Here is a 24,410-nt window from a genome sequence, read left to right on the forward strand (position 1 = left end):
AGTAGAATAAGGTTACCGAAAAAGTTTGTCTTTTTACGAAGCAATGTTTTTTGTCTCACATCATCAAGGCCATGTAGCCAGTAACCTACTTACAATAGCCTTCATTTTAGGGTAATGCTAAAACAGCCTTTTTCTTAAATTGTATTCCAGTTAATGTAATTCAAGTTACAGCAATAATAAAAAATAATGATAGAAGTCTTATCATTGGAATGCTTTTAGGAGCCATTGATGGTGATCTTTACCCATCATGCTTGCATCATGCATGCTTACATGCCCTGGTCAAAAAGTTTCCTCAAAAAGGTCTGACTCCATTTTGGTATGAAATGCTCACTTCTCACAATCCAATCAATTCCTTATGGACAAAATGCACTCAGAAATATGTCACAATTACGAAGGTAAACTTGGTTATGAATGCATGTGTCATGGTCACTTTGAAGTTAAGAACTGTGAAGTAATGTTTAATTTGGTGGGGACATTGTCCAATCCAGATGGTTTAGTAAGGCTTAAGATCTCTCTGATGGAAACTTTCTTCTTATAATTCTTATTTTTACTTGCCCTCCTTTCTGTTTCATGATTACTAACATGTCTCTCTTTTTTTTACCTGCAGGAACGTGGGCCTTTAGCTGCCTCGCTGGCTTATGTAAGCAGGACGATCTAGTACACAATCCTCAAGAACAAAGGTCTGAAATTCCTTTGGACTGGAAAGTGTCTGAAGAAAATTAAAAGAGGGAGGAATTGTCTACAGATGAATCAGTCACAGAAATACAGGGAAGCACACTGGACGCCATGAGGGAGGAGAGTGAAGGGATTTTACGATTTCGACTTTCTCTCGATGAACACTGACAAGTCCACTTAAAGCTCGTCGTGCTCAGGGGAGAAAGTCCCCTGATGTGAACCCAGAGTCCTTGGGATCTCGAAGGCAAATGCCCTTATGCCAGGCCCTAAGTGGGTCTTCCATCATGTCATGGTAGCATTGTACGGCAAAAAAAAAAATCAACCCTTGAAAAAAATCATAAACTATAGATTTGAACAGGTTTCCAGCAAAAGCTTCCTCTAGTCTAACTGTATCAACATATCTTTTTTACATTGCATCCTATTTCCCGTCCACTTTCTCATTCCCTGGGATTACCAGCTCAAGTCCAGTCAACCATGGGGTGCCGGCAGAGTTCGGAGGAGAAGGAGGCCGCCCGGCGCTCACGGCGCATTGATCGACACCTCCGCTCAGAAAGCCAGCGGCAGCGGCGTGAGATCAAACTTCTGCTGCTCGGCACCAGCAACTCCGGCAAGAGCACCATCGTCAAGCAGATGAAGATCATTCACAGTGGAGGCTTCAACCTGGAGGCCTGCAAGGAATACAAGCCCCTCATCCTCTACAACGCCATCGACTCACTCACCCGCATCATCCGTGCCCTCGCCACCTTGAAGATCGACTTCCACAACCCTGATCGAGCTTATGACGCGGTGCAACTCTTTGCCCTGACCGGGCCTGCTGAGAGCAAGGGCGAGATCACACCAGAGCTCCTGGGGGTGATGAAGCGCTTGTGGGGCGATCCAGGGGTCCAGGAGTGTTTCTGTCGCTCCAATGAGTACCATCTAGAGGACAATACGGCCTATTATCTAAATGACCTGGACCGCATTTCTGCGCCAGAGTACATCCCAACCGTTGAGGACATTCTGCGCTCACGTGACATGACCACTGGCATTGTTGAGAACAAATTCACCTTCAAAGAGCTCACCTTCAAAATGGTGGACGTGGGTGGCCAGCGTTCAGAAAGGAAGAAGTGGATCCACTGTTTTGAGGGTGTGACTGCCATTATATTCTGTGTGGAGCTCAGTGGCTATGACCTCAAGCTTTATGAAGACAACCAGACGGTAAGGAGAGCCCAATTTTGGGTAATACTTTCTATGAATTCTGTATTTATAATACATTATGAGGGAATTCTTAACGCATTATAATGCACGCATAATGTCTTAAAAAAACAACCGTAAAATGTATTGTATCGTCTCATGAATAATCATAACAACAGTTATAACACTTATCTATTTGTGGCTATAACTATGATGATTTATAACACACAATGAACATACTTTTATCCACTTAAATTATAATGGATTATATATCCCATAGTTTCATATCTTTTACTTTCCAAATTCCCATATCTTGACATTGTTTACATGGTTTTATTCATAATAAAAAAACAAATCTAACACCTATTTTGCAATATAGGTAGGAAATCATGTAGATTTAATAGGCAACTTAATATTTATAAATACAAAAGAAACTAGAAACCAGAAAGTCAATCCCATTTTAACACATTTTTAAATTATATTTAGAAGTGTTTTAACTTATGTATTAGTTATTTTTGTTCTTTTCCTAAACAATTATAAGCAAAGATTCATTTAAATATACAAAGCAATGTTTGAGGTGCACAAAAATATGTTCATTTACAGTCTAGTTAACCACATTCATGTAAGTTGTATTTTCTAATGTCACGTATAAGGCAGCCAAGAATGTGTGAGGGGTGGTTCCTGGAAAACCAGTATTCCCATTCAGTGACCTTAAGGTGCTCTTTCAAAAGTGCAGTTTTCATGTTACCACAGTGGTGCAATATATCCATTTTGTACATCTTCCAAGCAAACTCCAAATGTTGTGTTTAAGGTTGTTTATAAGGCATTACGCATGGATTATAACGCATTAATACCATTATAATGCATTATAAAAGCAGGCTTCATCTGATTTTATAATCCATTGTACTCTTACATGTTATAACCACAAACAGGTAAGTATTATAATGAATTGTAACTGTTGTTATGATTTATCAGTTGATACAACATATAAGGCTGTTTATGAGGCATGATGCATGTATTATAGTACATTAAGAATACCCTAATAACGCATTGTAAATACAGCCTTCATAGAAAGTGTTACCCAATTTTGTATTCTGGTCATTGGTGCAGCAAGATAATGAAAACAGGGACACATAAAACCAATGTTATCTGCAACGGGCTACATACATCTCTACAGTAAATTCATCCTCTTTGTGGCACTGACGGACAACTGCTTTTATCATCTCGCTTCCACATTTCCTGTAGCACAGAAGCTTTCAGTTACATTGAAACTATTAAGAGAACTAACAGTACCCTGCTAAAAACTAGCATAGCTTGTTGTGTTTTAAACACTGATATTCTTACCAGTTGGGGACTAAACTGGCTTAACCATCAAGACTACTTTGGTCTTTATCAGAAAGACAATGCTGGGCGACCCACTTGGGAAAGGCTAGGTGGATTACCATCTTAACCAGCTTAAGGTGAATTGTCTGTCTTGGTATGCAGTTCTCCCAGCCTGTTGAAGCTGGTCTGTTGGCTGGTCTTTAGGTGATAATACACAGGGCAACTTTTTGAGCTATGTGACTGGGCAATGTTGCTTTCAACAGGCAACCAGGTGAGGCAGAGCCCACAACCTATCTAAAGTATCCAAATAGAAATGCGTTGCCCATTCTCAATGGCGAAGTGCCCCAACAACATCACTCATCAACAATGCTCAAAAATTTGCCACATGTATCATCACCTTTAGAAGGGGTTTGGGTGCTTATCAGCAGGTTAGACTGGGAGATCACTGCCTCAACTCCTAACTAAACACCAGCTTGATCAATTGTGCCTTTACTGCACAGCAACAAAACTCACTGCCTAACTTCCATAATATGATACATAGATGGAGAAATTAAAAAGATAGTCATGTCTGTTTCCCGAAACTGTAGTAACTTTGTCACACATCCATCTTCTCAACCATCCAATCAAGAAACTATGCTTCTAACTGCAGGTTGAGAACTGTAGTTCCAACCACACAACTTTAAGATGCAGTTTGCAAATATTTGTTGGTTTTGGGAAACATTGAATCGTTTAACAATTTTGGTAACGCCGGAACTTGCAACCATAGTTGGCTAACAATGCTTTCGGAAAATACATTCACCTAAAGGATTATTAGGAACACCTGTTCAATTTATCATTATTGCAATTATCTAATCAACCAATCACATGGCAGTTGCTTCAATGCATTTAGGGGTGTGGTCCTGGTCAAGACAATCTCCTAAACTCCAAACTGAATGTCTGATTTAATGATTTAAGCAATTATGAGGTTGGCATGGTTGTTGGTGCCAGACGGACCAGTCTGAGTATTTCACAATCTTCTCAGTTACTGGGATTTTCACACACATTTCTAGGGTTTGCAAAGAATGGTGTGAAAAGGGAAAAACATCCAGTATGCGGCAGTCCTGTCGGCGAAAATGCCTTGTTGATGCTAGAGGTCAGAGGAGAATGGGCCGACTGATTTAAGCTGATAGAAGAGCAACTATGACTGAAATAACCACTCGTTACAACTGAGGTATGCAGCAAAGCATTTGTGAAGCCACAACACGCACAACCTTGAGGCAGATGGGCTACAACAGCAGAAGACCCCACCGGGTACCACTCATCTCCACTACAAATAGGAAAAAGAGGCTACAATTTGCACAAGCTCACCAAAATTGGACAGTTGAAGACTGAACAAATGTTGCCTGGTCTGATGAGTCTCGATTTCTATAGAGACATTCAGATTAGGGCTGGGCAATATGGAGCAAAAAATATATCTCAATATATTTTGCTATATCTTGATATACGATATATATCGCGATATCTTTACAGGAAAAATAACCCCCTAAAAACTACAGCAAAAACAAATATGCCAAATACCACAATTTTTTTTTTTTTTATTGAAGTGCAAAGAGGTAGTCAGTTCATGTAAGAACAAAGTGCTTTTGCAACATTTAAAAAAAACTCCCTGATTACACAAATAATAATACTTTTACTGTAAAAGAAAATAAATAATACATATAGCCTTCTTTTCATTCATTTCATGCTTTCATGATAAGGTCATTAGATGAATCAAAGACTCAAAGACCTATTCATCATAATCCCGTGAAGAAGCTGACAAAATAATAATAATGATATTGCAATCATTTTTAAATGTTTTCAAATGATATGCGATCATTTTGACCAAAAACCATGCGATCAGTTAGACACAAATCATAAACTGACATGATTGTGACTGCGTCTCGCACCAATAGTGTCAATCACCTGACAGTGGGTGAAACTTGCGATTTGAACTATGATGAACATATTTCTTTATGAATTTTAGCAAGCAGTTGTGTTTGAAGGAAAATCATGGTCTCTAAACTGAGTCTTGAACAACACACGCGCTAGTCAACGCGCTAGTGGTGTAATGGTGTGGGGGATGTTTTCTTGGCACACTTTAGGCCAATTGGGCATCGTTAAAATGCCATGGCCTACCTGAGCATTGTTTCTGACCATGTCCATCCTTTTATGACCACCATGTACCCATCCTCTGAGGGCTACTTCCAGCAGGATAATGCACCATGTCACAAAGCTCGAATCATTTCAAATTGGTTTCTTCAACATGACAATGAGTTCACTGTACTAAAATGGCCCCCACAGTCACCAGATCTCAACCCAATAGAGCATCTTTAGGATGTGGTGGAATGGAAGTTTTGTTCCCTGGATGTGCATCCCACAAATCTCCATCAACTGCAAGATGCTATCCTATCAATACGGGCCAACATTTCTAAAGAATGCTTTCAGCACCTTGTTGAATTAATGGCACGTAGAATTAAGGCAGTTCTGAAGGTGAAAGGGGGTCAAACACATGGTGTTCCTAATAATCCTTTAGGTGAGTGTACATCCCATACTAGTAGACCATGTAAACTAGCTTAGACCAGCAAAATAGCTTAGGTTTTTAACCAGGCTGGACAACCACTGAAATTCATGCTAGCATAAACTGGCTCCCCATTCATTAATAGCAAATCATATTTACAAAGTAAACCTGATTGTATTTGCCTCGGACATTAATTAAAGGTGTGTTTGTGTTAAAGGGGTGATGAATTGAGAAATTAACTTTCCCTTGACCCTTTGATATATAAAAGGTCATGGTAATATAAGAATATCCTGTAAGTTTCAGAGCTAAAAACTTCCTTGGTAGGCAAATAATAGCTTTTATAGACACCAGGCCCAGAAAACGATCATTTGTGCATCATGTGGCGAAGCATGCCTCTCTACAGAATAATAATCGCATCTAATTCAGTAGCCATGCCCACCGACTCGTGGAGCTGTTTGTATTGCGTAAGCCAGCAGCAATAAACATGCCGAAGAAGATAGCAAGATATTGCACTATTCCTGGTTGTGGAAGAACACAGTCGCTGCATAAGCTTCCTTTGGATGCTAATATTAGAAACGCGTGATACTTCATTTATTCTTAATGAAGTTCCAGCTCACGTGGGGAAGACATTGTTGTACACGTGTTCGTAATCGTTTTATTTAACTGCGGAATTTTTTCTAAACAAGTCTCAAGTCACGCTAAATTTGCAGACACAAAGCTGCCTTCTATATTGGATACCAAATTTATTCTATTTATTTATTCTATTTTCCCTTTGTTTTACCAGGGTAGTCACATTTTTTATCTTGATCTGGGTGCCCGGGCGTGTGTGTGTGTGTGTGTGTGTGTGTGTGTGTGTGTGTGTGTGTGTGTGTGTGTGTGTGTGTGTGTGTGTGTGTGTGTGTGTGTGTGTGTGTGTGTGGTTCGCACTTAAATCCACTGATCAGCTGCGCCAAGTAATACAAAAGTGGATGAGAAATAAATCATGTTTGTTTAATAAAGACGTTTACGAGCCCTGTGATCGAGAGAATTATTCCGGTTGCCGCTTTCAAAACAATCCCTCCCTCATATGAACTGAACTGACAGGGGAGCTGAAGCTCATTAAATATGCAAATCTTATCCAATCCTAGCCGTGGGCGTTTACTTTCAAGTCCCCAGTGCGGCACGCCCATCAAGAACCAGCGTTCGGGAGAGTGTAGAAAATAAACCAGTGTAGAAAATAGCCTATTACTTATTAGTTATGATGTTTTTGAATGTAAAAAAACACACAAACATCATTTGTTGACCTCAGACAACAGTCTAAAAAAATTAAAAAAGCCAGTTCATGACACCTTTAAAATTCTAAATTAACAGCTGCCTAACTGCATATGTTCTCTTTCCATGTGGTGAAGCTAATGGCTTATCAGTGAGTTCAAAGACTGCATACCTATGTGCGCTAAACCTTTTCCCTCGACTCACAACAAGAACTTCCAAGTAGTGCATTAGCCTGGAATATCAATTAGCGTTGGGGAGTTAAAAATAAAAGTGTTCTGCGAGTCTTGGAGGGGGGGTGTACAAAAGTGATAATTGAGTTCACAGTGCAAGGTGTCAGGGTGTACCTGCGAGAATTATCAGATTTAGCACTGGGGAAAATCACTGATGTGATGGGGTCAGAGCAGTTGTCTGCTAGAAAGTTTGAAACAAAAAGGAAGTAACAAGTCAAAGAGGAAGTGAGGAAACTGGAGCACGGAGTTAGCTTCTGACCGGGGTGTGGCGAAAAGGGGGAAGGGTGGACCTCCTCTAATAGACTTTGCGGATTTGCCATTTTATCTAGTTGAAATGCAGCGCAGCAGTTAGCGATAGCCTGAGGTCATCTTCAAATATGATTTATTAGCTCTAGCTGCACCTGTTTATAAGGTGTGTTGCTTATTTTCATGCTAGGTTTGGATAAATTAAAATTCTATGGCTTTAAAATGTATTGTTCTTTCATAAAACAAGTTCTGGTTTTAAAATATTCTGAATGATCTATCTACTAGCTTTAGGGTTAGAATATACTGAAAATCATGTGACAGAAGTAAAATAGCTACACTGTAAACCCTAATAAGTTGAGAATACTCAAATGATTTGAGGAAAGTGATTCCCTCAATTCAATTGAGTAATGGAGTCTCCTAAAACTTGAATATTTAAGTTTACTTAACTTGGTGCTCACTTTCACTGTACTTAAATTGTTAAGTTCACCAAACTTGCTACACCAGTTCAGTACACCATGCTGGGTACAACCAATCAAAACCTCCCCATTGGTCCCAACATGCATAGCAGCATGAATAAATTATGCGTCTGAATTGTGACAAATTTTCTTTGAATTCTTACTATTTGCTGTTACTTTTGCTGTTTTGTTCTGATGTTTTTTTAGCTTGTTTTATGTTCAGAGTTGATCTGTTTATCAGATTTTTTCACCATTGTAAAAAGTTTTGTCACCATTGTAGAGATTCATACGCAGATTAGTGATGTGTGTATGTGTCTAACTAATGCCATAGATTTAAACATTTTGTGCACATTTAAAAAAAAATAATAATAATTATATTAGCACAATAGTGAAGATTATAGTATTATTAATATTTCAAAACTATTAATAACTGCTTTGACATCCAAAGCATTGGACTCTGCACAAGATCAGGGATTCTGCCTATGCATGATGGTGTTATTATCATCATCAATGAATAAACAACACCACTTGATGATATTTTCTCTTGGCTTTTTGTTACTTAACATATGTGTCTCACAAACACAAAGCAGCCAGAGAAATATATTACACTAATATTACATTATCATTTGTCAAGAGCCCAACTAAAGCAAACACTTTTCTCCATCATGGTGACTTCCAACAAAACTATTATTTTCATTAAAACAGAAATAAAGTCAATCTGGTTATAAGTTAGTTCACGTATTATTGTTAGGTTTAGTAACTTACAAATTTTTACTTACCGAATTTAAGATTGCACACAATGAAAAAGTCTCCATCTTAATTTGATTCAGCAACAAGCAACAGGTGAGGCGAAAAGGACCGCCTTTTGGAAATGTCCTCCAATCAGTGAATTCGTTCTCTTGTTGCTAGACAGAACTCTTTGCATGGCCAATCACATCAAAGCAAGACCAGAGTGAGCTATTTTAATTACTTATGATTTTGAGTTCATACAACTTGAAATCTTAAGTTTATGCATTTTGTAGGTTAATAAGTTATACTAACTTATATGACTGAGTTTTTAGACTAAACTAGTAATATTTAGTCAAGTTTACTTGATTTGTTTAAGTAAAGACAACATTAGGGTTTACAGTGTAGCTAATGTCATTTAATGATCATTTTAAGAGATACAGTGAATAAATGATATATCAGGTCATTGTTTTGCTAGGTTTTTTGCTCTCCTTGATGGTCTAGTAAAACCTGATGGAAAATCTTGGCTACACTGGGCCTCACAACTTTCATAAACATACGCTAACAGCTACATGAGCGTGTGTTTGAGCTCCAGGGTCTGGGATGAGCCTCTGAATTAGATTACTCAATAAGCACTCATCTCTGAACTGGCCCACATGTGCTGAAGCTTGAGTGCTGCCAATCTCCTCTGGTTGTGCCAGCAGAGCAAAATTTATAAAATGACACCCCTCTCTGCAAATTCACTCACTGGCACGCGTCGGATGAGGCAAGGGGGATCAGCGCGGTCACCGAATGATTGGGTCGGAGTGGCAGCGAAGGGTTTTAAGCAATGCTCCGTGGTCTTTACAAATGGGCTGTCAGCCATAGGCAGAAACACGAGCATTACAAGAGAAGTAGAGCGATGATGCTCTGAATGTTGATAATAGGAGAAAATCTTGGTGACTTAGATTTTGATATATAGACAATGTTGACTAAGATGACAGGGTTGGGCTAGTGACACGGAAAGCTTTTGCACTACAGCCATGTGTCTATAGCCACTTCTGTATATAGGACTGCTGAACACAGTCATTATACAGGAAAACAGGGCACTAAAACGTCTGGTTAATGCAGCATGTTAAACCAGAATGAAAATATAGCAACAAGCAGTTCACTCAAACAGATTTTTGTGATTTTTTCATACAAAAAGTGTATTTTGAACAACAAAGTCAAAATAGATTAAAACGGTGTATACTGTGCATATATTATTTGAATGCATTAATTATTTGAATTAGGCTATTTATCTAGAGAGCGAGAGAGAGATATGTACTTGCGTCTATTTAGCGCTTTTGAGTTTTTAATTTCGTCCAAATAGCAATGTAACCCCCTCGTTGCTGAGAAATGTAGCGTTTCATAAGAGAAGTTATTTTATTACTAAATGTCGCGGGTCGGCATTGATTAAGTTTCTGGTTTAAGTTTATTTCCGGTTATTTGCACTGATCAAATTTGATGTCATTGATGTCATCAAAATCATTTATTATTTCTAGTGTAAATATTTTAATGTAATATATATATATATATATATATATATATATATATATATATATATATATATATATATATATATATATATATATATATATATATATATATATTATATTATATATATAATAGTTAATGAACCCAGGTCTTATACTATTCTAGTTAAGTATAAAACTACTATTAAAGTATTGTTTTTTTGTTTTTGGTCATGTCTAATCTTGCCTAGGGCGCGCTGTGAGCAAACACTGCTGCCCCCTCAAAAAATAAATAATTAAAAAATAGCTACATGATGCCCCTAGCCACATGAAACATGCTTGTAAGATGTTCCAAGGAAAAGTTTTCCACAACACTGCAAACACAGTACCTTCCCCAGATAATAAATTATCTATGTATCCTCGCCCTTGAAAGTCTCATTTCCAGCTGTCATGAGTTTCATTCAGGCTTAAGTGGAGCGATATTTTATAGATTGTGGTTGACCAGAATTCTGCCAAATTTTTTAGTTTCTGCATTTAAAATCCCACCTAATGATTTGCACCGGGCAAACTGGCTAAAGCTGGCAACGCTGACTAAGCTTTGACGACAGACCATATTTGACCAAGAAATACTGGCAGGATTCCTTTGAAGTCATTTTTTACCTAATGAAAGCAATTTTACAATTTAATTAGCTAAAATTCAACAGATTTGTATTAGAAATAATGTCCTCTCTGCTGTAGTCCCACAGTCCCCTATTAAGGGAACGCGAATTGCTGCACATCTGGTACAAAAGCTTTTCAGTAATTCAGCGCCTGCTGGGGACTTCAAGCAACAGTTGTCAATTTTGTGGCACAGCGCATTGTATCTTCTTTTCCCCCTTAAATATCCTTTTCTACGTTCCTTTTTTTGACCCAACCCTCCCTTAAAAAAAAGGTTTCCATGGCAACTGTTGCCAAGCAACAGAGCAGTCAAACGCTCCTAATCCTGTGCTGTTGACAATGAGCTGTGACCAGGAGAGGGGGGTTTACGTGGTGCTCGGCAACCGGAGAGAGGGTAGACGTGTGCTCGTGCAAGCGGTGGAGAACGTGTGCTTGTGCCGAGAAGGATAGCGCGAGGAACTGCATTGCGCAATAGTCAGTCGAAGCAATGCAGCTCAGATGCCAGTTGGCTGGGAGGAGTTGGAGAGAGACTCAAGATCTGGGTCATGGGAGGGATGCTTGGCCAGCATGGAAGAATATATTTTGGCTTTGATAAAGTTCATTGATGGAGAACTTCTATCATCTCTCATCTTATGTGTGACACCAGCCACTGAGGCACATTATTTTCTTTTTCTGTTCAGATTTTTTTTTTTTACCAGACAAAATATTTGAAATCCTGTAATCATTTATTTGCCCTCATGTTTTTGTGAATCAGTATGACTTTCTTTCTTCTACTGAACACAAAAGATTCCCATACAGTGAAAAACAAAGGATTGTTTGGTTCCCATCGTTCTTCAGAATATCTTTTGTGTTCCACACAAGAAAGAAAGTCATACAGGATTGTAACAAAGTAAATTATAACATAATTTTTGGGTTAACTGATAAATTGAACAAACCTTACTGTATTAAACTTTAGTGTGTAACTCGTCCCTCGTTATCCTAAAGACATTAAAATGTATGATTTGTGAAGTAAACATTTCTTTTTTTAACAATCATACTTATTTCTAAGGATGAGCAATGTCTTTTCTTCCCTACTGTGATGTATATGAGTGAAGCGGCTTCTCGAACAAGAACAAATGTAGACCAGGACTTGATTTTGTCCTAGGGAATTTGAATTGAATGGTTGTGGTTTGCTATAGAGACAGAGCGCATTTAGGCCACGCCCACACTTGGGGGGGAGGTGAATCTGACGTTCTCCACTGACTCTGTGTTGTGAAATTTCTGACTTATACCAAAAAACAGAACACTGACAGGATGTACAGCAAATAAGCAAAAAAACACAGAATTAAAGGGTTACTTCACCCAAAAATGAAATTGATGTAATAAAGGAGTGTTTTACACCCGTAAGACCTCCGTTCATCTTCAGAACACAGTTTAAGATATTTTATATTTTAGTCCCAGAGCATATGCAAAACATGCACTACTGTCCATGTCCAGAAAGGATTGATTGGTTTGTTTGTTTTTTGAAGGTTGGTCTTTTTTTTTTTGTTGCTTAATATGGAAGCCAATGTTTACCGTCAACTGTCTGGTTGCCAACATTCTTCAAAATAGCTTCTTTTGTGTTCAGCAAAAGAAAGTAACTCACTTTACAGATTTGGAACAACTTGAGGGTGAGTAATTGATGACAGATTTTTCATTTTTGGGTGAACTATTCCATTAAGTTAGGGTTTAGGTGTTATCTTCAAATTCTATAGACAATTAACTTTTTAGCGCCACTCACCGGACATTTTATTTCCATACTACCATGATATGTACAACAACCAGCGAAATAAAGCGTTGCCAGTTTCACGTTCATCTGTTTCGAATAAAGCTAAACACGCTTTTAGTGTCACTCGTTGGACATTTCACTTTGAAAGTCTTGCGAAACATATAAAACCCTTGTAATATCATTTTTGCAGAAATGTCATCACAGCCTCATTTTTGAAGTAAGCCCTGGATTGTGGTTCTAATAATAATTTAATAAAAAGAACCGATAACTAGGGGTCCTTCTACGTTCTAATACAGCTAATCTTTGTATAATGTTCTTATCTTCAACAAAGGAAATGGGAGCGGGGCAGGATAAAGAGAACAGAGACAAATGTGAGACGCAAAGCGTTCCAATTACGAGCAGGTATGGTGTAAATGTACTTTACAGCTCTCTTATTGCTGCTGGGGCTATTAGGAGACTAGACAAGAGTCGTTTTCACTTAACTTCAACGAAATGGATTTTCTGGAGCGAGACGTCTCAATTCAACAGTTCTTATTTACAGGAAACAAAGCATTAATACACTGTTGAACCTCCTTATTAATATTTAAGCCTAATGACGGCTTGTGTCTGGAGTGTGCAGGGAGAGGCCAGGCGTCACGCTGCGCCTTGTGTCTCAGTGGGGGTACCCCTCCCGCTGGCTTCCTGCCTCCTTTTCTCTGTATTTGTCTCTCTCTCTGTCTCCTCCTTCCATCTCTCCCACAATTGGCTCTGGAGAACTCTGTAGTTGGAAACACCCTGAGCTTCGACAAAGCACTTCCACCCCATCCCCTGGGCTGCCCGATTGCTTAATGGACACCTTAAGATCTGCAGAGTCATTTGGCTAATGGTGTGACCTGATTTCAGAAAGCCCAATTCAAGCCCATTCAAGGGCCTCTCTCGGCAGGAATACGAGTGCACTCTCGGGCCTCTGCGTGAATTGCAGCGCCTCGCAGTCTGACAGCAAACTACATGTTACAGACAAATGTTTATCTGTTTACAACAGGGTTTTTTTCCAAATCATTATATCGGAGTGCACTATTTTTTAAAGATTACATCAGAATGTCATGGAGGATTACTCACACTACAAGATATCTATTAGGTCACTTGTGTGAACAAAAAAGCCAACAAAATGATACATATAATTGTGCAACCTTTGTTCTTGGTCCTGGAACAAATTTCCTGTCAAAGTAAAGTCTTAACCTTATCCCTAACCTAATAGCAGGTAGCTTAAATGACGTCCCTCTCGGTTGAAATCGGACGTTGTCCCCCTCGGGAGTCAGGGCTATATATATGTGTGTGTGTGTGTTTCCAGTATTATTTTTCCAGTAAACAAAGCGACATAACCATAGTGACCAAAGTAATAGCAAAGATGGCTGCGTCCATAAAACAGAAAAGTCCAATTGAGCCGCGAGTTTATTAAGATGAAAACATTTCAACTTTTCAAGCACCAACGTAGGCATCAGCCAATCAGATTACCTATGCAAATACCTTAGCGCAGACGCTAGCCAAATGCGTTCATGCAACAGTGGAAAAATAATGTAATTGGCTGTTATCACTACACTCTAAAAAAATGCTGGGTTAAAAACAACTCAAGTTGGGTTGAAAATGGACAAACCCAGAAATTGGGTTGTTTGAACCCACAGTGAATGTCCAATGCAGTTCCATTCACACAGCCCGTTCACAGTGCAGGTTTTCAGAGAATACGGTTGTGAGTCCTAAAAATTTCTGGGTGTGAGTTCTGTAATAGAATGCGCTTGTCACTCCCGTAGATAACTGTACCGTTTGTGTGAACATTACCATATTAAGGACTCAAATAAAGGACAGTTGCTCTCTGAGCATGGCCTAAAAAAATCTTAAACCCTAAAGTTAATATCTGATTGGTGGATGGGAATGTTGCTTCAAGACTAGCAGGAATAACCTTGGTGCAGCACTATACAAAAAGAAGGAGACAAAAATTATGAAAGAGCCCCAGTGACGAGGTCTTTCTATATATTCCTCCATCATTTTCACATAGTTCACTGATTTTACTCATCTCTCTGTGAAACCCACTTACACTCTCTCGTAGATGATCTTGTGATTTGCTTAAAGCACGATGATGTTTTGTGTAACCTTTCAAACAGCGGCCCAGTCTTCATATCAGATTCCTCCCTCGGTCACAAGCTGCTCGTCCCAACCACGTGCCCGCAACCATTGCGGCTCACACTGTGGGAGGGGGGCGGTAGGGTGGATCCACCCGCACACACTCCACTTACACAAAATGTGTAAACGCTACACACTTATGCTTGGAACATACTCTGCAAGAACAAAGAAATTTGTTCGTTTTCTCGAGGTGGCAAGAACAAGAACAAAGTTCGTTCTTGCAGTACATTCATACTTCACGAGAAAAGCAGGTGCCGATCATCTGCGTTTCTCCGCATTAACCCCGCCCACTTTAAATGTCTGACCAATCACACAATAGTTCTTGGACACCCGCAAGAAAAAAGTTCTGCTCAGGCGATGTAGCAAACAAAATAACGTCATTTTCTTTCTTGCAGCACAGGGAGCGAGAACTTTTTTCTCTGTTCTTGCAGTATGTATGTTACAGCCTTTAGGATAATCGATAACTGCTATATTTGCTATTAGACTTGCAATGACTTCTAGTAGACTTGATGTGGTCTTATAGTCTTAGCTAAAGGAGATTATGTAGTAAATGATGTTTAGTAAACACTATCACCTTTAAAATATCGGCAGAAAGCACATTTTCAGGGATTAAAATGCATTACTTGGATGGATGATGGTATCGTAAAAGGCTCAGCTGATGTCGCCAGCAAAATGGTTCTGCGCATTTCACGGGTGTTATTTACATCCTGTCCTCTGCCTTTGTTTTATGGGCATTACCCTGGCAAACACAGCAAGGTAATTGAACATGGGCAGGTGACTAATTGAATTAGATAGGGAACTCAGTGGGGGCTAGAGAAATAGAGGTTAATAACCTCGGTTGGCCATATGATGCCTGCTGAAATCGAAATGACTCTGTGAGCTGCTGGTTTCTCTTAGGGATTTTGTGGTGTCTGGGTTTTAATGTATTTTTTTAATGTTCAGAAGCCTATTAAAACATTTTATCTGGAGAATAGAATCCGATTCTCTTGTTACCTATGCTTATGTCTCTATGAGATTATTGTTCCTCAGGTTTCTCTTTCAATGCACCTGTTTTATTGCCTGCCATGGGGAAATTGTAATTCTGATGGCTTAGAAAAGTATAGTACTCTTTCCCTCAACAAGCCACATCATTCATGTCTGTAGCACAAACAGTGCTAGATAATACTTCAGGGTAGAGGCATGTTTAAATCCTTTAAGTATGCAATAGTTAATAGAAAGTTTTTGGGAGTTAAACCAAGTCAACTGTGTTGCCACAACAATGAATGGCCCTGATGTACTGATTTGTTGTCCTCATATTGGGTCATCTCTATTGACATTCAGCCCATCATCTAAATCTAGTGTCTCTAGGAACTTGATATGTTACCCTGTTTGCTCTCTTCAAGGTTAAAGGCCACTGATTTCATCAACTTCAGAGGTTTTCCCCCTCGAGGGAGCCAGATCCGTTTTGTTGGCGCTTCAACTAACCATTTCTTGTTTTCGGTTTCCCAACAGAGCCGTATGGCGGAGAGCCTGCGTTTGTTCGATTCCATTTGCAACAACAACTGGTTCACCAATACCTCGCTCATCCTCTTCCTCAACAAGAAGGACCTGCTGGCCGAGAAGATCAAGCGTATTCCGCTGACGGTCTGCTTCGCCGACTACAAGGGCCAGAACACCTACGAGGAGGCGGCGGTGTACGTGCAAAGGCAGTTTGAGGACCTCAACCGCAACAAGGAGACCAAGGAAATCTACTCGCACTTCACTTGCGCTACTGACACCAGCAACATCCAGTTTGTGTTTGACGCGGTGACGGACGTGATCATCCAAAACAATCTCAAGTACATTGGATTGTGCTAGGACGAGGGGACAGGAGAGAGGGGCGACAGGCGTGGCAAAAGAAAAACCCTTTGGCGAACGATGAGGCTCTCTGTCGATCGATCCGGGCACCCTCAAAAACGCTTGTTGAAACAGGAAACTCAGATAAGGCCCAGAGGAAAGGGCTACATGCTGCCATCCTGCTAGATTTATCAATGTCAAAAACATAAAGGTCAAGAAGGATTTTACAAGGTTGGTATAAATGTGTTTGCACTGAACATATGACTATGTAGACACACACACACACACACACACACACACACACACACACACACACACACACACATCGTTACGTTTGTTCACACACAACAGACTTTGGGATCAGTTGTCAAGCACATGTTTGACATGGAAACACTGGAAACAGATCTCCCCGCTCCTCTCTTCCCTGAGAAACAGCAGGAACATTTTACCATCAATGAAAGGGATAGTTCACCCAAAAAAGACAAAAAGTCATAATTTACTCCTATAATTCCAAACCTGTATGACTTACTACTTTCCTCTATGCAACACAAAAGGAGATGTTTAGCAGAATGTTCATGCTTCTCTTTTCCATGCAATGACAGTGAATGGTGAAACCATAACTTATGACTTGTGTGCTTATTAAGGAAAATTACCATATGTACATATTCAAATTTTGTGCATCACAATTGGTTAAGAGTCACACTTACATTAAGTTCAAATTGTAATTATAATGCATTAGATGTGCTTTAGTATTAAAGTCAACACATCAAAAAAGTACTTATTTAAAGTCTGAAGAAAGATTACTGAAACACAATGATTTAACTTATAATTTGGCATTACAAAGTGTACTTTTTGAAAGTCTACTTAAGTGTGTTAAGTAACCTAGTCATGGAAGTGTACTTTCTTCAAGCAAAAATGTACTTAAGTGACCGTTATTTCATCAATATTATACTGTAAGTACAGTTTAAAAAAAATAATCAGTTAAGATTTAAAGTACACATTCAATACAATTAAGTGCACTACTTTTTCACAAGAGAAGAAAAGTTTGAATGTCATCTGAAGAAAGTTGTTGGTTGTTAGGGTATTCTGGGAATTGTGAATGGTTTCTATAGCTTATAACCAGATGTCTCTATTTGTCCCTCAGGTTTCTCTTTCAATGCAAATCAAAGTTTTGGCCTATTTTGTTGGCCACACAGGGAAGATTGTAATTTCTCTGTTTTAAAAAAGTAACACTTTTAATATAAATAAATATAATAGTATAGCTATATGCACATACTCAAATTTGGTGCATCGCAATTGATTAGGACACAAACTCAAGGCAAACCTATCATGACACGTCTTGATGTACCATATTTGAATATATACGTGAACATGAATATGATTCGAGAGATTATCAGTGAAAAAGGACTTGCATTGCAGTGTTTTCTTCACACAAATATATGACTTCATAAAACTTTAAATATAGATTATGGACTGCTTTTATACTACTTTTTGGCATTTTTGGGGACTTAACAGCCCCTGGCCACCATTCGCTGTCATTGTGTGGAAAAGAGCGGCATGAGCATCCTGCTAAATATCTCTATTCACATTCCACAGAAGAAATGAAGTCATATACAGGTGCTGGTTATATAATTAGAATAGCATCAAAAAGTTGATTTATTTAATTCCATTCAAAAGGTGAAACTTATTCCACACAGACTGATATATTTCAAATGTTTATTTCTTTTAATTTTGATGATTATAACTGACAACTAAGGAAAATCCCAAATTCAGTAGCTCAGAAAATTAGAATGTTACTTCTATTTTTAGAAATCTTTGCCCACTGAAAAATATGAACAAGAAAAGAATGAGTCCTGTTGTAAAATGAAATCTGCATCTCCATAAAGTTGGTGAGCAGGAAGCATGAAGTTCTCTAAAACTTCCTGGTATATGGCTGCGTTGACCTTGTACCTCAGAAAACACAGTGGACCAACACCAGTACATGATATGACACCTCAAACCATCACTGACAGTGGAAACTTTACACTGGACCTCAAGCAACGTAGATTGTGTGCCTATCCTCTATTTGTCCAGACTCTAAGACCCTGATTTCCAAAGGAAATGCAACATTTACTTTCATCAGAGAACATAACTTTGGACCACTCAGCAGTCGTTTTTGTCTTTAGCCCAGGCGAGACGCTTCTGACGCTGTTTGTTGTTCAAGAGTGGCTTGACACAAGGAATGTGACAGCAGAAACTCATGTCTTGCAGACATCTATGCGTAGTGGTTCTTGAAGCACTGACCCCAGCTGCAGTCCACTCTTTGTGAATCTCCCCCACATTTTTGAATGGGTTTTGTTTTTGAATCCTCTCCAGGGTGCAGTTATCCCTATTGCTTGTACACTTTTTCTACCACATATTTTCCTTTCCTTCGTCTCTCTATTAATGTGCTTGGACACAGAGCTCTGTGAACAGCCAGCCTCTTTTGCAATGACCTTTCGTGTCTTGCCCTCCTTGTGCAAGGTGTCAATGTTATTTTTTTGGATAACTGTCAAATCAGCAGTCTTCCCCATGAATGTGTAGTTTTCAAAACTAGACTGAGAGACCATTTAAAGGCCTTTGCAGGCGTTTTGAGTTAATTAGCTGATTAGAGTATGGCACCAGGTGTCTTCAATATTGAACCTTTTCACAATATTCTAATTTTCTGAGATGCTGAATTTGGGATTTTCCTTAGTTGTCAGTTATAATCATCCAAATCAAAAGAAATAAACATTTAAAATATATAAGTCTGTGTGTAATTAATTAACATAATATAAAAGTTTCACTTTTTGAATGGAATTAGTGAAATAAATCAACTTTTTTATAATTTTCTAATGATATGACCAGCAGCTGTAGATTTGAAGTGACATATGGGTGAGTAAATGATACAAATTTTATTTAAAGGTGAACCATTCCTTTACATTTTGTCTTTCTTTTTAGGGTCTTTGATTTTCCCTGATTTAAAGGGATAGTTTACCCAAAAATTAAAATGTTGTTATTATTTAGTCACCCTCCAAACCTGTATGAGTTTATTTCTTCTGCTAAACACAAAAAAATATATTTTAAAGAATGTTGGTAACGCGACAGTTGACCCTGAGAAGGGCCCCATTGTAATTTTTCCTATTATGTAAGTCAATGGCTACCGTCAACCATCAACATTCTTTAAAATATCTTATTTTATGTTCAACAGAAGAAAGAAGAGTAATGAGTAAATAATACAAAATGTTCATTTTTGGGTGAACTACCCCTTTAAGTAATGCTGCTTTTGGAAAGGATATAAAGAGTTTATATGAAAGTATAACTGTAAACGAGAGGTTAAAAGTATCCTGAGAGAAAGAAAACTAAATTAATAACGATGTCATTTGGTTTGGCTTTAAATGTGAAATCTGCCACTGTCTGAATATGGAGTCAAATGGCTTTGTTACTCACATTCACACTGTACTTTATTTTTGGATGTCTGACCCCTAGGAAGCAATCTATTTTTTTGTTTCTTTTTGTTCTGTTTTCCTTTAGCCTAAAATAGGATGTAATCCAGAGTTTTTAGAGCAAGCATCCTTCTTTCCATGAGAGTGTTACACTGAAGTGAGCATTAAGTGTTTCATAATGATCATTCCAGATTCAAAGAAAAATAAACAGTGCCAATATTAATGTAAATAAAAAAGGCCCGCCAATCATGTTACTTTTTTGGTTTTTATGGACAGAAAAGTATATATATTGAAACATTAAATATGCATGATTTTGTTACTTTGGGATTTTGATAAATTATAGTTTGATTTGCTTTCTTATATTTTTAGTTTTACTAACATGCTCCGAAAATATATGAAAGTCAAACACTGTGTACGATTGTACAGTTATTTCCTGCGAGGTATTTATTGAAAAGAGTTTTATGTGCAGAAAGAGTCATTTTACATTCAGCACAATCTAATCTCAGCACGAAAACATTAAAAGAGGATTTACTCTTTTTTGTCTGCAACAGAAAAAGAGTGGAAGAGAGAGAAAACTATATCTATAAAAGAGCAGAATCTTTTTATCCTGGTGTCATTTTGAGTGGACGTTGTCCGCTGTATGTGTAAATACTATGTGAGTTACACTTTGTGAGACAATGGGGGAAAAAAAAGAAAAAAAAAGAAATCCCTTTTTAAGATGTAGGGCTGATTGACAAATTAAAGGGGTCCACCCCGCTCCAGTCCTCCTCCTGTTCTGCTACAATGATGTACAACAAACCCAAATAAGGGCTTCAGGATTGATTTTACAGGATGTCCACCAAAAAAAGAGAAAGAAACAAAGAAACAAATAATAAAGTATAAAAGAACAATAATAGTGAATAAAAACAATTATGCAAATGTTGTTTGTGCTGCAGGTTTGTTTTTTGTGTCGGGGTGAGTGAGGCTTCAGTAACTCATTGACATTAAAGTTACATATAATTTCTTGAGTTTGACATAATATAATATTTTCTGCAATGCACTCTAACAGTTCTGTGTAATACTGATATTTTTTATATTTATATTTATTCAAACTTTTATACAGGCATTAACTAACCACAAAAATATCTAGGTCATATTTCACCCAAAAATAAATAAATAAATAATTATTATAATAATAAAGAAAAATAAATATATTTTTAGAACCCTTTAGACTTTTTGCATTGTGAGATTATTATTGTTTAATTAAAAACACCTTTCAGAATTTATACTACTGTAATGCAAAAAAATATATTAAATTCTAATTTAGTTACAGAAATCTACAAGGAAAATTAAAGGGATAGTTCACCCAAAAATGAAAATTATCCCATGATTTATTCACCCTCATGTCATCCAAAGAGTATATGACATTCTTCTTTCAGAGTTATATTAAAATATTTCCTGGTTCTTCCCAGCTTTATAATGGCATTGAATGGCTGGTTCTGTTTTGTGAAGTGATGCATTTGTGAAAGAAAAATATCCATATTAAAGCTGCACTAGGTAACTTTTCAACCTTCATAATATATTTTTTAAGACTCTTGTGATGATAAATCGACTTACAATAGGTTGAATGACACGTCTGCCATAGCCTGATGGGGTCTGTATCGTTTTTAATCGTACTTTTAAACTTCGGGTTTCGGGGTAGTAACCGAGAACAAAAAAAACTACAAAATTCGACTGCTTTACGGCATATACGTCACTTCCACCAACACCCACACTTCCTTAAATTCGGACGTGCGAGCCCAACTTTGTTCGTCGGATAATATAGTCATGTCCGAAGCAGCAGAGACACATAAGAAAGAAAAGGTTTTGTTGGAGGAAAGCAATAAGAGGAAACGAAAAAGTGATGGGATTAAAGGCAGGACGAGGATCAAAATGTGACCAGGGTTTGCTCGTCGGCGTGAGCTGAAGGAGGCGTGCCCGACCGATGCTGTCCTGCTTGTTACGGTGAGCTACCACTCAAACATTGAACTGAAGTATCATATAGATTCTGTAAAACGGTAACCAATAGACTACTATAATGACGCTGGCTTGTAAACGTGAGCATCGTGATTATTTGGCGTTTGAAAAAAATAAAACCCATGAAGATATATTCATATGACATGCTGAAACATATGCCACTGACTGTAACGTTACCTGGGATGAAGACATTTCACACGCGACGCCAGAAGAACTCGAACTCCTCTTGCAGTGTTCAGGTTAACTGTTAGCGCTGCACCGACCCGCGGCGCCACTTTTATGAAGTTATTTGGCCCGCACTGCACCACTGTATATATTTTTACAACCCGCCGCGCACCCGCGACCATTAAATAGACATACGGGGTCCGCGGGTTATGAGACGACCGACGCATTACTAGTTCAGGGCTATCAGGGTTGTCATGTCAACAAATGCACGCGCGATGGCATCCCCTGTTGTAGGATGACAGATCTTACGACAGTAGTTGAGGACATTATTTTTTCCAAACTGTAGGGGGACCCCGAGAGCAAAAGTAGCCAAGTGCGGCTTTAAGTGTAATTTCTAACTTCCCGCTAACTATTGTTTGCATTTTCATGAGAGACTGTGTTCCAGCGTATGACGTAGGGCGCAGACGTAGTTTAAGTTTTGGTGATGAACGCGAAAGCAAAACAAACTTCTTGCGAGAACTTGAACATTCTCACCGGAGCGCCCTACGTCATACACTGGAACGCCAGTCTCTCGTGAACAAGTGTATGACAGTTAGTGGAATTTAGAGATTAGTCAGAAGACTTTTATTAACTCCCCGGAGCCGTGTGGAGCACTTTTATGAGGGATACATGCACTTTTATGGACTTCAAAACAGAAACAGCCATTCACTGCCATCATACAGCTTGTTAGAGCAAGGACATGTTTAATATAACTGATTGTATTCGTCTGAAAGAAGAATGTCATATACACATAGGCTGACATGAGGGTGAGTAAATCATGGGATAATTTTCATTTTTGAAAGAACTATCCCTTTAAGGGACATGGTGACCATGGTGCTGGGAGAAAAAAAAAAATGAGATGGGCGGTGAAATTATATTTCAATACTTTTGCATTCTCTCACAAAACTATTTGCGAGAGAATGCAAAAGTATTGAAATATTATTTTTCCTTCCATCTAATTTTTTGGGTCTTTTTTAGGGGCTCTATATAAATCTAATTGAAGTAGACTACTATATTTTAATACAGTAACATGATTTAAAAAAGCCATATTATAGTAATGATAGCAACACTAAGAATAATAGGAATTTTAAAAAGTCTCTGGACACATGCTTACTTAACTTATTTTGTGCAAACTGTATTTTCTTTTGTGGGTGAAATCACTATATTCACTGATATCTGTTTATCTATTTTGCCTGTACTTTACAATAACAGCATTGAATACTTTAAAACACAGCATAGTATACTGACTGCAGTGGAAAATATAATCCATGATATTATTTTGCTGCCAGCACTGACCACTAATTGTACTGACAATACAAATATGGTCACCGATATGCATCTCTCTTTTTCTATATGCATGTTTTTCAACAGCATTATCAGGCTCATTAAATGTTTGCAGCAATAACCTGGGGCAGCTAAGATGACTGTAGTGAGTTGCCTCAATGATAAATCATTTGCGCATTCATGTATTTAGTACTGTCACTCTAATTCAATGGCATATGCTGTAGGGTTGAGGCATTGCATGTAATCCATGAGGAAATTGTTTCTTCCTGCGTGACTGTTCCTGGTCATCAGATTCTAGGAAATGTCTCCTCAGATCAGTCCAGCAACAGTAGAAGCTCAACGCTGCTTTTATTTATGGTGCATTGCACCATGGCAATCAACATGCTAATTAAATGTGCAATTAAATTATTCTTCAATTGATTTATGTCTATGGAGAGTTTGTCTGAGTAGTAAAAAGAACTGTGAGAGTGAGAGATGGACGGAACAGAAGATAAAGGAAAAAGAGATGCTGGAATGGTCTCGCATAATGGATCAATTAGTGGCCAAACCCTGGATGACCGCTCATTGTTGGCTACTAACACAGCCCATTGTTTATCATTGTTGTACCGGGACAAAACAGCCTACAGAACTCACAAAATAAAAGTTTATGTACCGTGGAAGCATTTTGAATTAATATGTTCAAGTTGTTCTGAGCTATTCTATCATGTGTGGGTGCCACCATTTTCCTTGCCACTTACTGTACAACTGCTTATGTATTCACACTGGCAGACACAAAATATAAATACAAATCTACACTTTTTAAGAATTAATTGAGAATACAGGATGGTTTTAAACATGGTCAGCTCCATCCTTTGGATAATGTCTAAATAGGTTATATATCAAAAATAAAAATAAAAAGTTTCTATACATACAAATCATATTTTATCACCAGTGCCCCCTCCATTTTAGTCCAAGCAGATTTTAAAGAAAGTCCCAAAAGCAAACAAACACAAAAAGTAAG

The 24,410-nt window shown here is 38.2% G+C and overlaps 1 protein-coding gene across 3 annotated transcripts in view; it reads left to right on the top strand.

Moving 5' to 3' along the window:
• gnaz (guanine nucleotide binding protein (G protein), alpha z polypeptide) overlaps window positions 1-23,830 on the top strand; it is a 53,765-nt gene extending 29,935 nt beyond the window's left edge. For all 3 annotated transcript variants that reach the window (XM_067433776.1, XM_067433777.1, XM_067433778.1), the window contains exons 2-3: window positions 608-1,872; window positions 16,161-23,830. In XM_067433776.1, the coding sequence (XP_067289877.1) occupies window positions 1,150-1,872; window positions 16,161-16,505 (1,068 nt within the window). In that variant the 5' untranslated portion in view covers window positions 608-1,149 and the 3' untranslated portion in view covers window positions 16,506-23,830. The remainder of the gene's footprint in view (window positions 1-607; window positions 1,873-16,160) is intronic.
• Window positions 23,831-24,410: the final 580 nt, after the last annotated feature.

The sequence above is a fragment of the Pseudorasbora parva genome, chromosome 23 (assembly GCF_024679245.1).
Source record: "Pseudorasbora parva isolate DD20220531a chromosome 23, ASM2467924v1, whole genome shotgun sequence".
In the NCBI taxonomy this organism is placed as follows: Eukaryota; Metazoa; Chordata; class Actinopteri; order Cypriniformes; family Gobionidae; genus Pseudorasbora; species Pseudorasbora parva.